Genomic DNA, 13,252 nt, shown 5'->3' with positions numbered 1-13,252 from the left:
ATTCCATATGAAGGTTTTTGACTTTGTACAATAATAAATATGCAGTACAGTAAGATGTCTGACAATACAAATGGCAGTTTAAATGGAAAACACAAGTGAGCAGCAGGAAGCAGTGTTTGTAGGTTGATTATTTGCGTAGCAGTTTAAATGGCGAGTCCAAACACACTGATGATGCAGTACATGGATTTATTCTCCCATCTGACTGTACAACTGCCTGCAGAAGAACAGAAGCTCTTTGAACTTTGACAGAAACTGTATTTATGCTCCGGTCATTTATTTACAGTGTTTCAATTACTCATAGTTTTAGTGAACAAACCCCTAACTGGACATTCTTACCATCTGTAGTGTTGTCCCAGAAACATGAGGAAGCCGACTGCAATCCAGCACCGTTTTTCTGCATTATAATGCAGGTCACTGACAGGGAGAAGAAAATTAAGATTGTCATTACTGGGAAGAATAATACAGTACAGAGACCCTGAGAGGACCGGTTAGGTTTTTTCTGAAATAGTTTGCGTTCCCTCTCCTCTCATTCATTTTACGTTCCTCTCATTAGTTTTACGTTCCTCTCCATAGTTTTACGTTCCCTCTCCATAGTTTTACGTTCCTCTCCATAGTTTTGCGTTCCCTCTCAATTAGTTTAGCGTTCCTCTCCATAGTTTTGCGTTCCCTCTCATTAGTTTTACGTTCCTCTCCATAGTTTTGCGTTCCCGCTCAATAGTTTTACGTTCCTCTCCATAGTTTTACGTTCCCTCTCAATAGTTTTACGTTCCTCTCCATAGTTTTACGTTCCTCTCCATAGTTTTACGTTCCCTCTCATTAGTTTTACGTTCCTCTCCATAGTTTTACGTTCCCTCTCATTAGTTTTACGTTCCTCTCCATAGTTTTACGTTCCCTCTCATTAGTTTTACGTTCCTCTCCATAGTTTTACGTTCCTGCTCCATAGTTTTACGTTCCTCTCCATAGTTTTACGTTCCCTCTCCATAGTTTTACGTTCCCTCTCCATAGTTTTGCGTTCCCTCTCATTAGTTTTACGTTCCTCTCCATAGTTTTACGTTCCTCTCCATAGTTTTACGTTCCTCTCAATAGTTTTGCGTTCCCTCTCCATAGTTTTACGTTCCTCTCCATAGTTTTGCGTTCCCTCTCAATAGTTTTGCTTTCCCTCTCCATAGTTTTGCGTTCCCTCTCCATAGTTTTACGTTCCCTCTCCATAGTTTTACGTTCCTCTCCATAGTTTTACGTTCCTTTCATTAGTTTTACGTTCCTCTCCATAGTTTTACGTTCCCTCTCCATAGATTTGCGTTCCCTCTCCATAGTTTTGCTTTCCCTCTCCATAGTTTTGCGTTCCCTCTCCATAGTTTGGCGTTCCCTCTCCATAGTTTGGCGTTCCCTCTCAATAGTTTTACGTCCCTCTCCTTAGTTTTACGTTCCTCTCCATAGTTTTACGTTCCTTTCATTAGTTTTACGTTCCTCTCCATAGTTTTGCGTTCCTCTCAATAGTTTTGCGTTCCCTCTCCATAGTTTTACGTTCCTTTCATTAGTTTTACGTTCCTTTCATTAGTTTTACGTTCCTCTCAATAGTTTTGCATTCCCTCTCCATAGTTTTGCGTCCCTCTCCATAGTTTTACGTCCCTCTCCATAGTTTTACGTTCCCTCTCATTAGTTTTGCGTTCCTCTCCATAGTTTTACGTTCCTTTCATTAGTTTTACGTTCCTCTCCATAGTTTTACGTTCCTCTCCATAGTTTTACGTTCCTTTCATTAGTTTTACGTTCCTCTACATAGTTTTACGTTCCTCTCCATAGTTTTGCTTTCCTCTCCATAGTTTTACGTTCCTTTCATTAGTTTTACGTTCCTCTCCATAGTTTTGCGTTCCTCTCCATAGTTTTACGTTCCTTTCATTAGTTTTGCGTTCCCTCTCCATAGTTTTACGTTCCCTCTCCATAGTTTTACGTTCCTCTCCATAGTTTTACGTTCCTCTCCATAGTTTTACGTTCCTTTCATTAGTTTTACGTTCCTCTCCATAGTTTTACGTTCCTCTTCATTAGTTTTATGTTCCCTCTCCATAGTTTTACGTTCCCTCTCCATAGTTCACCGAGTTCACTCGCTGTGAAACCATAGTGATATTACAGGAAACTAGAGTAATACAAATTATTTGTGGGTATCATGGTTTAACTATGGTTTTACTATATAATGTTTTGTTCATTGGTAATGATACCTAATGGATTTTCTAATGTTAACAAATGTAACATAATAAAGTGTTACCAATATTGTAGACTGTAGTAACCATAGTTTTTTTGGTGGAAAACATGTTTTTTTTTTTTTTTTTCTATAATAATGTTGAAGTAACCATGACTGTTGTTGCATTTTATTTTATTTTTTTCTGGAATCTATGGTTTTACTACAGTAATATTGAATTAACTATTTTTATTTTATTTTTTTGGGGTGGAAAGCATGCTTTAATATAGTATATGGTATATAGTAAGCATGGTTTTTTAATATAGATTAACATTGGTTAATGTTGTTGTTTCTATAGTTTTACTACAAATACCATGGTATACCACAAAAGTATTATTTTATTACCATAGTTTTTGTTTTCCTGTATTACTACTATGATTTACTATGAATAATTAAAGGTACGGTTAAAAAGGGCACTATGAAGGGAACAACCCAACATGATAAAAGACTCACCAATATATTTGAAAGGTTTGCCCAGTTTACTGAGTTGACTCAAGCAGTGCTCCACCACATTCGACGTCCACTGATTCACTCGGTTGTGCTGATAAACGTTTCCTCCAATGACTCCTTCAACAGACTTAAACACGTGGAGAATAAACCACTTTTACACATCAACTGAAAACAATATGTGAACAATCACAATAATATAAGAATTAAAACACACCTCTTTAACGATGCTGCTCACTTCATCCACCACGAAGGCAGTCTAGAGGAAAACACAAATCATTTAAATCAAAATATCGATCTGTTATGGTCCATTTGATGGTGAAAATGTTCAGGCTAATCAGCTGTTAAGAGGATTTTTCAACAACACATATTAAAAGAAATAACTGTAACAAAGGACTGTATTCATCATTATATTAAATGATGTAATATTAAAGTAATCTGATCGCTTTGACCTCTTCTGCATTGTGAAAATCATCCATAGCTTTGTGTTTTTGTCCGTCGAAGCCTCTGAGGTTGTCATGGAAATAAGCAAAACACAAAACGGTACAACGCGTGACGGTCAACTAGCGTGTTACGACAGTAAGTCACCGTTTGCGGACACCATTCAATTGAATGGGGGTAGAGACTGTTTATTTATTTGAGACGGGCTTCTTCTATTAAAATGAATGGGGGTAATGACTGTTTATTTAAGGAGATGGGCACTTCTGTTAAAAGGAATGGGTGTAGAGACAGTTATTGAGGTGAGATTGGTTACTTCTATTAAAATTAATGGGGGCAGAGACTGTTTATTTATGTTGATTGTCTACTTCTATTAAAACGAATGGGGGCACATACTGTTTACTTGGGGAGATTGCTATTTCTATTAAAATGAATGGTGACAGAGACTGTTTATTTAACCGAGTTGGGCTTATTCTATGGGAGAAATTGGAACGCCCAACGGTCAAAGGACGTAGAAAGGAAGTTCCGCCTTACAGGTAAAAAAAAAAAAAAAAGAAAGCCAATCACCTTTTAGAAATCACCTGTCAATCATCTAAAAAACATGCAAATTAGTAGCACAAGTCGGGAAAGTTTTGTTTTTGAGCGTAATCTGAGGTAAAGAAGAACAATTTATGATACCAGCCTTGTCATATTTTACTGCTAGTTTAAAATGTGTTATTTGATCGTAATCTTGACCAACCGTTTTTGAGATTTCGGTCTTCCCCCATTTAAGTATGACTGGAAATATCCTCCTGGAGCATTCAAAAAATGGCCGACAGCGGTATTCTCATTGGAAGTCGCGAGGCTCGCTGATATGTCTTTTTTAAGGCCCAAGCACAAAGTGCGTAGGACCCTATTGTTTTCGTTAGGATTATTATTATTTAGGGCCCAAGCACAAAGTGCGTAGGACCCTATTGTTTTCGTTAGGATTATTATTATTATTATTATTTTTTTTTTTTTTTTTTTTACGACTATTGGGGCACTTTTGGGGCTCTTAACGTGCTCAAAAACTCTTGAAACTTTGCACACTGGTCAGAACCCGCGGCCATTAGGGCCGGGCTGAAGCTGGTACCCGGGCGTGGTAGGGGGGCTCGACAGCGCCCCCTGAAACAGGGTCCGAAAACTTGGTCCATAAATCAAACACGCTTGCATGTAATAATATGAAACTCGGTACACATATAGATCTCATCGTTTCATATATCCTTCATACTTTTACTTTTTACCTCAGCCCAACAGGAAATCGTCTATTTAGGGTTCTTTGGAAAACACATGCAATGGAATGTGAAGTACTCCTCCCAGAGAATTCCACCAATCGCCACCAAACTCGGTCAGCATGAAGTCAAGACATTGAGGATGAAAAACTGCCGGCGGATTTTTGATATCTCGAACGGTTTGGCCGTGGCGAGGAAACGAAATTATGGCGCGAAAAGTGAAACAGGAAATGTGTTATTACTTCTGCATACATTAATTGATCTCGATGAAACCGCAGCAGTGTGATCGCTGGAAGAGGCCGATCGCATGGATGTGACTATTGTGAGTCCAAGTTATAGCGCCACCAACTGGCAGAAGGAAGTGTGTCACTTTCAAAATGCTTTGAAATCACACTCTTATTTTTACCCGATTTACTTAAAACTTTATGTGTATAATGTAAACACACGGCAGATGTAGGCGTGTGAAAGGATTATTGATATCTTAAATACTGTGGTCGGTGGCAGCGCTTCAAAGTTGAATATTCTTTTTGATGCGTGGTGCAGGGGCTCAGTAGCGCCACCTGTTGACAAAAGTGGGTTATTGGTTTTATACTTCGACCTAGAGTCACAAAACTCAGGAATTATATTGTTCTCATCGAGCCGGACAACTTTCTAATTTACAGTCATTAGCTCAGACCAACAGAAAGTCAGATATTTTGGTTTGAATGTGGAACACATTGCAAAGGAAACTTTGAAGCTCAAAAACCCCATAAAGGTAGCATATGAAGGGAGCAAATAGCAAGGAAGTGTGTTATAACTTCTGCATACATTAACTGATCTCGATGAAACTTCAGCAGTGTGTCACATGGATGTGACTATTGTGAGTCAAAGTTATAAGCGCCACCAACTGGCAGAAGGAAGTGTGTCACTTTCAAAATGCTTTGAAATCACCCCCTTATGTCTCAATTGAACAAACAGTTGATAAAGAAATCGGGTATCAATATATTGAATTATGAATTATTGCAGTGATCAATGTCCGGTTAAGATGAAAATAAACTATCAGCTCTGTCTAAGCGATTATCTTTCTGAAACACGTCACAAAAACTTATAGAAGCGGATAACACAAACATGATGTTGGAAATATACACTTATCAGAATAGTTATATTAAACTTTAGTCTATTTCAGTTAAAGCCATTTAAGTTATAAAGCTGTCTCATGTAATTTCTCCTTTAATTCTATAATATAACCACTAGGTGGAGTTCTAAGCCTATTTTCTGTATTCTCGTTGTTTTAGCATTATGAAGAACACTTACATGTTGTTGAGAGCGCAGTAAAGTGTGGCGCATATTTAGTTCTGTGAGTTTTATGAGTACTCCGAGTCTTTATTAAAACCAACACATGAAACATATGTCTAAAGAAAGTAGGGATGGGCTTATCGATCCTAGCGTTATCAAGATCCGAGTATGATGTTGTTTTAGGGTTGTCTGACTAGAGCTGTCGCGATAGTCAATATATCGACTTATCGTACGATATATGTAAATGAGCGCGATCATTTTTGGTGCCGCGATATATTGCAACTGATAATTTGTTTTATTATTAAAAATAATAATCAGATTCATTTTACATTAAAGTGAATGTCACCAACATTTTAGTTGATCGCGCTGCCTCTGTCATCTTGTCTGCACTCTGTGTCGGAGGCGGGGCTCAGGCAGCGTGTCCACACACACACACAGACAGACAGACAGACAGACAGACAGACAGACAGAGAGAGAGAGAGAGAGAGAGAGAGAGAGAGAGAGAGAGAGAGAGAGAGAGAGAGAGAGAGAGAGAGAGAGAGAGAGAGAGAGAGAGAGAGAGGACACCGTCAGGTGAAGAGAAGGCGTGAACCAACTGCATTTTAAAATGTTCTGTTTCGTGACATCTTCAGCGAGCCAGTTAGGAAGAACGAGTCCAACGTGGAATTGATTTCAAAGCCGCAATCTTCAGCTCTGGTGTGGGAACATTTTGGCTTTAAGCCGAACGAGAGAGGAGAGCTAATTAACGTGAACGAGCCGGTATGTCGACTGTGTTTTAAAACAGTAGCAGCGTAAAGCTACGTACACACTGCCAGCGACTTTATCGCTGCAGGTCGCCAGTGGCTGGCGGTTAAATCGCTAGTGGGCGTTCCCACTACTGGTTGCCTAGTAACGTTTATAAATGACATTCACGGATGTCATTCCATTGCTGTTGACAGCTAATCTCTTTTCTTGCCACTAAAAACAAACATTTTGTAGGGAAAAGACTAAATATAAATGGAATCAGTGCATAAAATGCTTTATATCAAAGATGAATGAGAAACAAGGCGTGCTGTTTGCCAGAGCGGCGGTTTATCTGCGGCGAAAATGCAAATGTCGGTCTGTATGGGTCCATAAAATCCCCGCGATCTCAGATACACCTTTCCACGCAGTATTTTTCTTTAAAATGTCCTTGTACGTGGGAAGAGACATATCATAGAGCACTGGAACATTTCTAACAGCAAGAATTAGCCTTTCATCCATCTTTCCGTTACTGCAGGAGCTGAGAGAGAGAGAGAGAGAGGAGAGAGAGAGAGAGAGAGAGAGAGAGAGAGAGTGCGAGAGAGCGAGAGAGAGAGAGAGTGAGAGAGAGAAGGACTCTCCCGTCGTCTCTGCTATTGGCTGTCGCTTCCGTTAGTCGCTCCAAAGTTGAACTTTTCTCAACTTTGTCGCGTCGCTGGACACGCCCACATCTAGCGCCAACGGTCGCGACAGCTCGTATCGCCGGAAGTCGCTGTGCTCGCATTGAAAATGAATGGTATTGAGTCGCTGTCGCGCGCGATGTCGCTGGCAGTGTGTACGTACCTTAAAGAGGCAACACAACAAACTTAAAATCGCACCTAAAACATAACCATCCCACCCAGTTTTTCAACCTGGGAACAACAACTGCAGCTGGAGTTGGAGAGGGGCCTTCTTCCAGACAGTTATCTGTTGCAGATGCCTTTTCCCGACAGTGCAAATATAAACGTGACAGCGCGAAATGGCGCACACTCACGGATAGCGTAACTCGCTATAAGAAAGACTGTTTAGCACAGCTGGTAACATTGTTACCCCAGTAAGATCCTGCCTTAAGCCCCACAAGGTAAACATGTTGGTGTTCCTTTCTCGGAATCTGCCTAACAATTAAAAAACTAATCTGGCAGCAGAAATGTCCTGTTGATGCATCTGTGCCTTTGTGTGAGACACTTTAAAAGTTTAAATTGACATATTAGCCTACTTTGTTTTGATCTAGTTCTTGATACCTTGCACTTTTTTGTTAACGAAAGTGTATTTATTTACTTGTTTTATTTATTTGGGATATATTTTTTCACATTTCACAATGTCTAAATATTGAATAGAATAAGAATAAAATGTTCTTTGTTCTTTGAAACAGTGTACTTGCATTATTATGCTATTATATTGTCATTATGTAATCAGTGGCATAAAATGGTCTGAAAATTACAATAATATCGTTTATCGCAATTAATTTATGTGCAATATATCGCACAACAAAAAGTAGTTATCGTGACAGCTCTATGTCTGACAGATTATTTTTGCTCGCATCTTCACGAAGGTTTGTCGGTTGTATACAATGTTTGCCTGTTTGAACATTCAAGCGATTTTACACTATTCAACTCAACAAATGTGAAAACAACTCAAATACATGTTTGCGAGCAGATTGAGTGACACAGCGATCGAGCCGCGTCGTGTCTAACGCTCGCTCGAACGCCTGCTGCTTGCGTCTGAACGGACAATTTCATACAACAAAGTGTAAAAATACATGATATATTGAGGAGTCTGTTATGTCTCAAGTGAACAAACAGTTGAGAAAGAAATCTGGTATAATTATATTAAATTCTGGCATTATTCCAGATGACGTCCTGCTATATTTTTCTCTCGAAACAGCGGAAACAACTTAAACAAAATACTGCGTTATTTGTGCCCATACTGATACATTTAATACATCATCACAAACTATGAAAGTCGTACTTTTATTTGTGTACACTTAAAATAACAACAAAACCTTGTGCTTTTGTAAAATAAAGAAAATAAACCGGCTGCGCTGTCTCTGTCTTCGCGATAATCTTTCTGAAACACGTCACAAAATTCAAGTGAACAAAATCAGCCATTCACGCAGTCTGTATTTTATCATCTCACAATGAATACAGATGCAACAAGCACGGCACAAAACGAAAATAATGATACTTCTCAGTTCTCAAAAGATTAAACTGAACTGTGCCTTGAATATCGTAACATGCGATAAAACCCTCTTAAAGAGACAGTAACAATTTAGCCTTCAGCCCTGAACATAGACAAGTCATTGAAAAGTACAAATGGTATTATTTTAAGTTTTTAATTTCTCTCTTACGCTGTAAAATGCCACGTTTTTGAATGGCATGTAAAATGTAAAAATAATCACTGATGATTTAAAAATCAAAGCACTGACCATTTAAAGTGTGAGCTTGTACATTTTGAAATTTATAAACAGTCACAGCAATGCAGTGTTATTATGTACCTAGATAGTCTTTCAAATAAAATGAGTTTACCCCAAAAATATATTTCTCTCATCATTTACTCACCCTCAGGCACGTGCACACATAGACATCAAAGGGGCTTGAGCACCTGCCCTTTTTCTTCCTCGAGAGAAATTAGTGCCCTTTTTTCTGGGGTGTTTATTTTTATTTTTTAATAAATAAATTAATATATATATTCCTGTTTGCGTACAGCTTCCTGTCAAACAAATATATTTATTAAATAAAAAACATCAGGTCGGTAGATGAGATTTTGTCGATGCCCGCCCTCCCTCCGCGTCGTGTACAGTGCCTCGACTATACAGCTAATTAGCCAAAAGCAAATATAGTTAACTTGTGTCTTGCTAACATTCATGACTCATGAGCTACTAGCTAATGTAATAGGTTAGCTAAAGTCTAGCTAAGGCAATATATCATGGCCATACAGGCCAATATACTGTACTTATTGGAGACATTACAGGTGAATACAGTCACATTTGTGTGATGTACTTAACATAATGATAAATAATCTTAAGATATTATATCGTATGCTATGTATTGTGAATACACCCATGTTAAACATAGAAATGTACTTCCATTGCATATCATAGGAACACATAAGCGTAAATTATAATTACATTGATAAACCTGTACAAAGACCTCCAGATAAATACTGGCCTTCTGGATTAACACATTTAAGTGCTGCAAAAGATATTGACCTATGACATCCTATGACATCAAAAATTATTCTACATTTCAATTATCTCATAGATGTGACTATTGTGGTTCACGGTCATAGGCCCTGTCCTAAATGGCACACTTCATATGAATTTTCAGTCTTGTGTACTTATTTCATGTGTCCATTAACTCCATGAGACTGAAGGGTGTCTCATTTTTCATTTTAGGTATCGGAAGGGTGCTCACGCATACTTTGTGGTCGATATGTGCCCTTGATGCGCACTTTTGCAGAGCACACACTGATGCGAGCTCTACAGCACACATCTTCTCGACAGTCAAAGCGAGGTTACGTTATTGCCCATCGTGCACAGCAACCCTAAAGGCACGGGGGTGGCGGTGCCACCGGCTTGGGCCCGCCATCGCTGCTCGCAGCTATATTTTTTTTTTTTTTTTTTTTTTTATCAAAATCACACAATAATCAAATACAGAATGACAATAACAACAATTGCCAGAAAATATTTAAAAATAACAATAATATTAATACAAAATATTACAAGTAAATAAAATAAACAAACAACAGAATAACACAAAAATTAAGAACTATATAAATAGGGTCATTAAAATCAAAAACATATCTCTAATTACAAAATAAATACAACAATTCTTAAAAAGGATAATATTTCAAAGCTTTACAACAATCTATAGTCTATTTTGCTTTGGTGTTCCTTACACCCACCAATGCTTTAAGACACTGACAAAGCTCAAACTTAAATTGTACAACACTAGGTGTACTTTTTAACCAACAACATTTATTAATGTGACAGTTCCCTAAAATAATAAATAAATTAAGAATAAAACACATTTTCTTTTCTAAAGGCTTATCATAAAAAAATAAAAATATGTGTGTCCTCCAAAATAATATCAGATCGATAAATCTCATTAAAAAAGACCTTAAAATCACACCAGAACAATTTAGGGCAAATGCATTAAATCTCTCTTCATCCAAATTACAAAACACACATTTCAAAAATCAATATCTTTTTAAAATCTTTTTACAACCTGATTTACTGGATAAATGCTCGATGGAATGTCTCTAAAATAGCTAAATCACGCGATGACGTCATTTATTGCGTAAGACATCAAATTTACATACTTGGCGTAAAGAGCTACGACAGTTCTTTAAAGGTGTAGAACCATGTGTTTTTTTCTTTTTTTTTTTAATTGAACTAATGATTTAACAAGTAGTATTTAACTGCTAATAATTTAGCTATCACTGACTGAACTTGTCAAACCTTCAGACAGTGGGGGATTTCTATATATATATATTTTTTTAATGTAATTTTTTATTTTGTTTTGTAATTAAACTGCATTATTGAACAATGACCAAAAGTCCAAAATTATCCTAGCAATGGCCTAGCAGTGGTGTATTGTTAGGAATGTTTTTTTTAATAATTTATTTTTAAACACGTATCACGGTGCCTTATAATCCTTCACATGGAGCTGTTTTGAACATATCTGGTGTGTGATGCTGAACCATCAGTCTGTATTACTTGTGCCAGTGTTACTAACATAAAAACAGTGGGTGAATCACTAAATAAGACCATCAGAAAAGGATACTTAAGGACAAGCTGAATGAAGCTGAAAGGTACCAAAGATGGCGGAACTTGAGGCTGTATGGATTGACAGAACTGGAAGCTGCGTGTGGTTGAAATCTCCCACTCTGTAAGTCAGTCCACTTGCAGGATATTTCCAGTCGTGCCGGTGCAGCTCTTAACTACTTGAATGGGGAAACACCAAAATGTTTTTCAAAATTAGAGACGTTTTATTCAACTTTTATTGTTGGTCAATGTGATCAAGGTGTCATAAAACAATTAAATTGTTTAACTTGGGTCAAATGTTTTGGGGATCCTTCCACAAGCTTCTCACAATAAGTTGCTGGAATTTTGTCCCATTCCTCCAGACAGAACTGGTGTAACTGGGTCAGGTTTGTAGGCCTTCTTGCTCACACACACTTTTCAGTTCTGTCCACAAATGTTTTATCGCATTGAGGTCAGGACTTTGTGATCACTCCAATATCTTGACTTTGTTGTCCTTAAGCTATTTTGCCACAGCTTTGGAGGTGTGCTTGGGGGTCATTGTCCATTTGGAAGACCCATTTGTGTCCGAGCTTTACCTTCCTGTCTGATGTCTTGAGATGTTGCTTCAATATATCCACATAATGTTCCTTCCTCATGATTCATCATCTATTTAGTGAAGTGCACCAGTCCCTCCTGCAGCAAACACCCCCACACCATGATTGCTGCACCCCCATGCTTCACGGTTGGGATGGTGTTCTTTGGCTTGCAAGCCTCACCCTTTTTCCTCCAAACATAACGATGGCCAAACCGTTCAATTCTTGTTTCATCAGACCAGAGGACATTTCTCCAAAAGTAAGATCTTTGTCCCCATGTGCGCTTGCGATCTGTAGTTTGGCTTGTTTATGGTGGTTTTGGAGCAGCGGCTTCTTCCTTGCTGAGCCTTTCAGGTGATGTCCATATAGGACTGGTTTTACTGTGGATCTAGATACTCGTCCACCTGTTTCCTCCAGCATCTTCACAAGGTCCTTTGCTGTTGTTCTGGGATTGATTTGCACTTTTCACACAAACTACGTTCATCTCTAGGAGACAGAATGCGTCCCTTTCCTGAGCGGTGTGATGACTGTGTGGTCACATGGTGTTTATACTTGTGTACTATTGTTTGTACAGATGAACGTGGCACCTTCAGATGTTTGGAAATTGCTCCCAATGATGAACCAGACTTGTGGAGGTCCACAATGTTTTTCTGAGGTCTTGCCTGATTTCTTTTGATTTTCCCATGATGTCAAGCAAAAAGGCACTGACTTTGAAGGTAAGCCTTAAAATACATCCACAGGTGCACCTCCAATCAGAGGATAATTGGCTAATTGTCTAAAGGCTTGACATAATTTAAAAAAGCTGCTTAAAGGCACAGTTAACTTAGTGTATTTAAAAATTCTGACCCACTGTAATTGTGATATAGTCAATTAAAAGTGAAAGAATCTGTCTGTAAACAATTTTTGGAAATATTAGATGTCCTAAACGACTTGCCAAAACTATAGTTCTCTTACGAGAGGTTCTCTCGTATTGCGTAAGCTAGCTTACGCTACGGGAAAGATTAATCTTTTCTGAGATATTGAAGCCAAAAAATTATCCTTAATTTTTGTATCCATTGTCAACGCAGTGCGGCAGCTGCAGACCTTGAGCGGGCTAGCTAGCGAGCTCATAGGTTGCTCTGCGGCAACTGCTGCAGCCTATAGACGAGCTTGGGCGAACTCGCATCCAATGAGAGGCGTCCGCGCGCTCACTGCATCAAAGCCCGCCAAAATGGGCGTGACTTGAGTGCATATAAGCGTAGTTCGTAGGCTGGAACCCTGATTTTCATCTCTTCGCATCGGCTGACCTGGAAGCCACGTCGCCGTTCGAGGGGCATCAAGCAAGCGTGGACAGCGCTAGAAGAAGCCGGCCGTCTCAGCCACCTTCAGCCATCCTGCGAGCTACGCCATCCGACGACGTATCCTTTTATTCAGCAAGCTAGTTCTCACGAACTATTCACAAAAGAGTACGAGCGTCTTTTTCAAGATGCCTCGCTCCACTTGCGCCTCATGTCGCGCCCTTCTCAGCACAGGA

The 13,252-nt window shown here is 38.8% G+C and overlaps 1 protein-coding gene across 1 annotated transcript; it reads right to left on the bottom strand.

The window, feature by feature from the left end:
* Positions 1-65: 65 nt before the first annotated feature.
* dynlt1b (dynein light chain Tctex-type 1b) lies at positions 66-3,244 on the bottom strand. Its single transcript, XM_052118404.1, has 5 exons — positions 3,133-3,244; positions 2,898-2,939; positions 2,687-2,810; positions 337-414; positions 66-214 (listed from the first exon to the last, which is right to left on the bottom strand). Exons 1-5 carry the CDS (start codon positions 3,157-3,159, stop codon positions 144-146), a joined length of 342 nt encoding a protein of 113 aa, XP_051974364.1. The 5' UTR covers positions 3,160-3,244; the 3' UTR covers positions 66-143.
* Between the last annotated feature and the right edge of the window lie 10,008 nt (positions 3,245-13,252).

The sequence above is a fragment of the Xyrauchen texanus genome, chromosome 45, assembly GCF_025860055.1.
Source record: "Xyrauchen texanus isolate HMW12.3.18 chromosome 45, RBS_HiC_50CHRs, whole genome shotgun sequence".
NCBI lineage: Eukaryota > Metazoa > Chordata > Actinopteri > Cypriniformes > Catostomidae > Xyrauchen > Xyrauchen texanus.
This window is presented reverse-complemented; position numbering and strand designations above follow the sequence as displayed.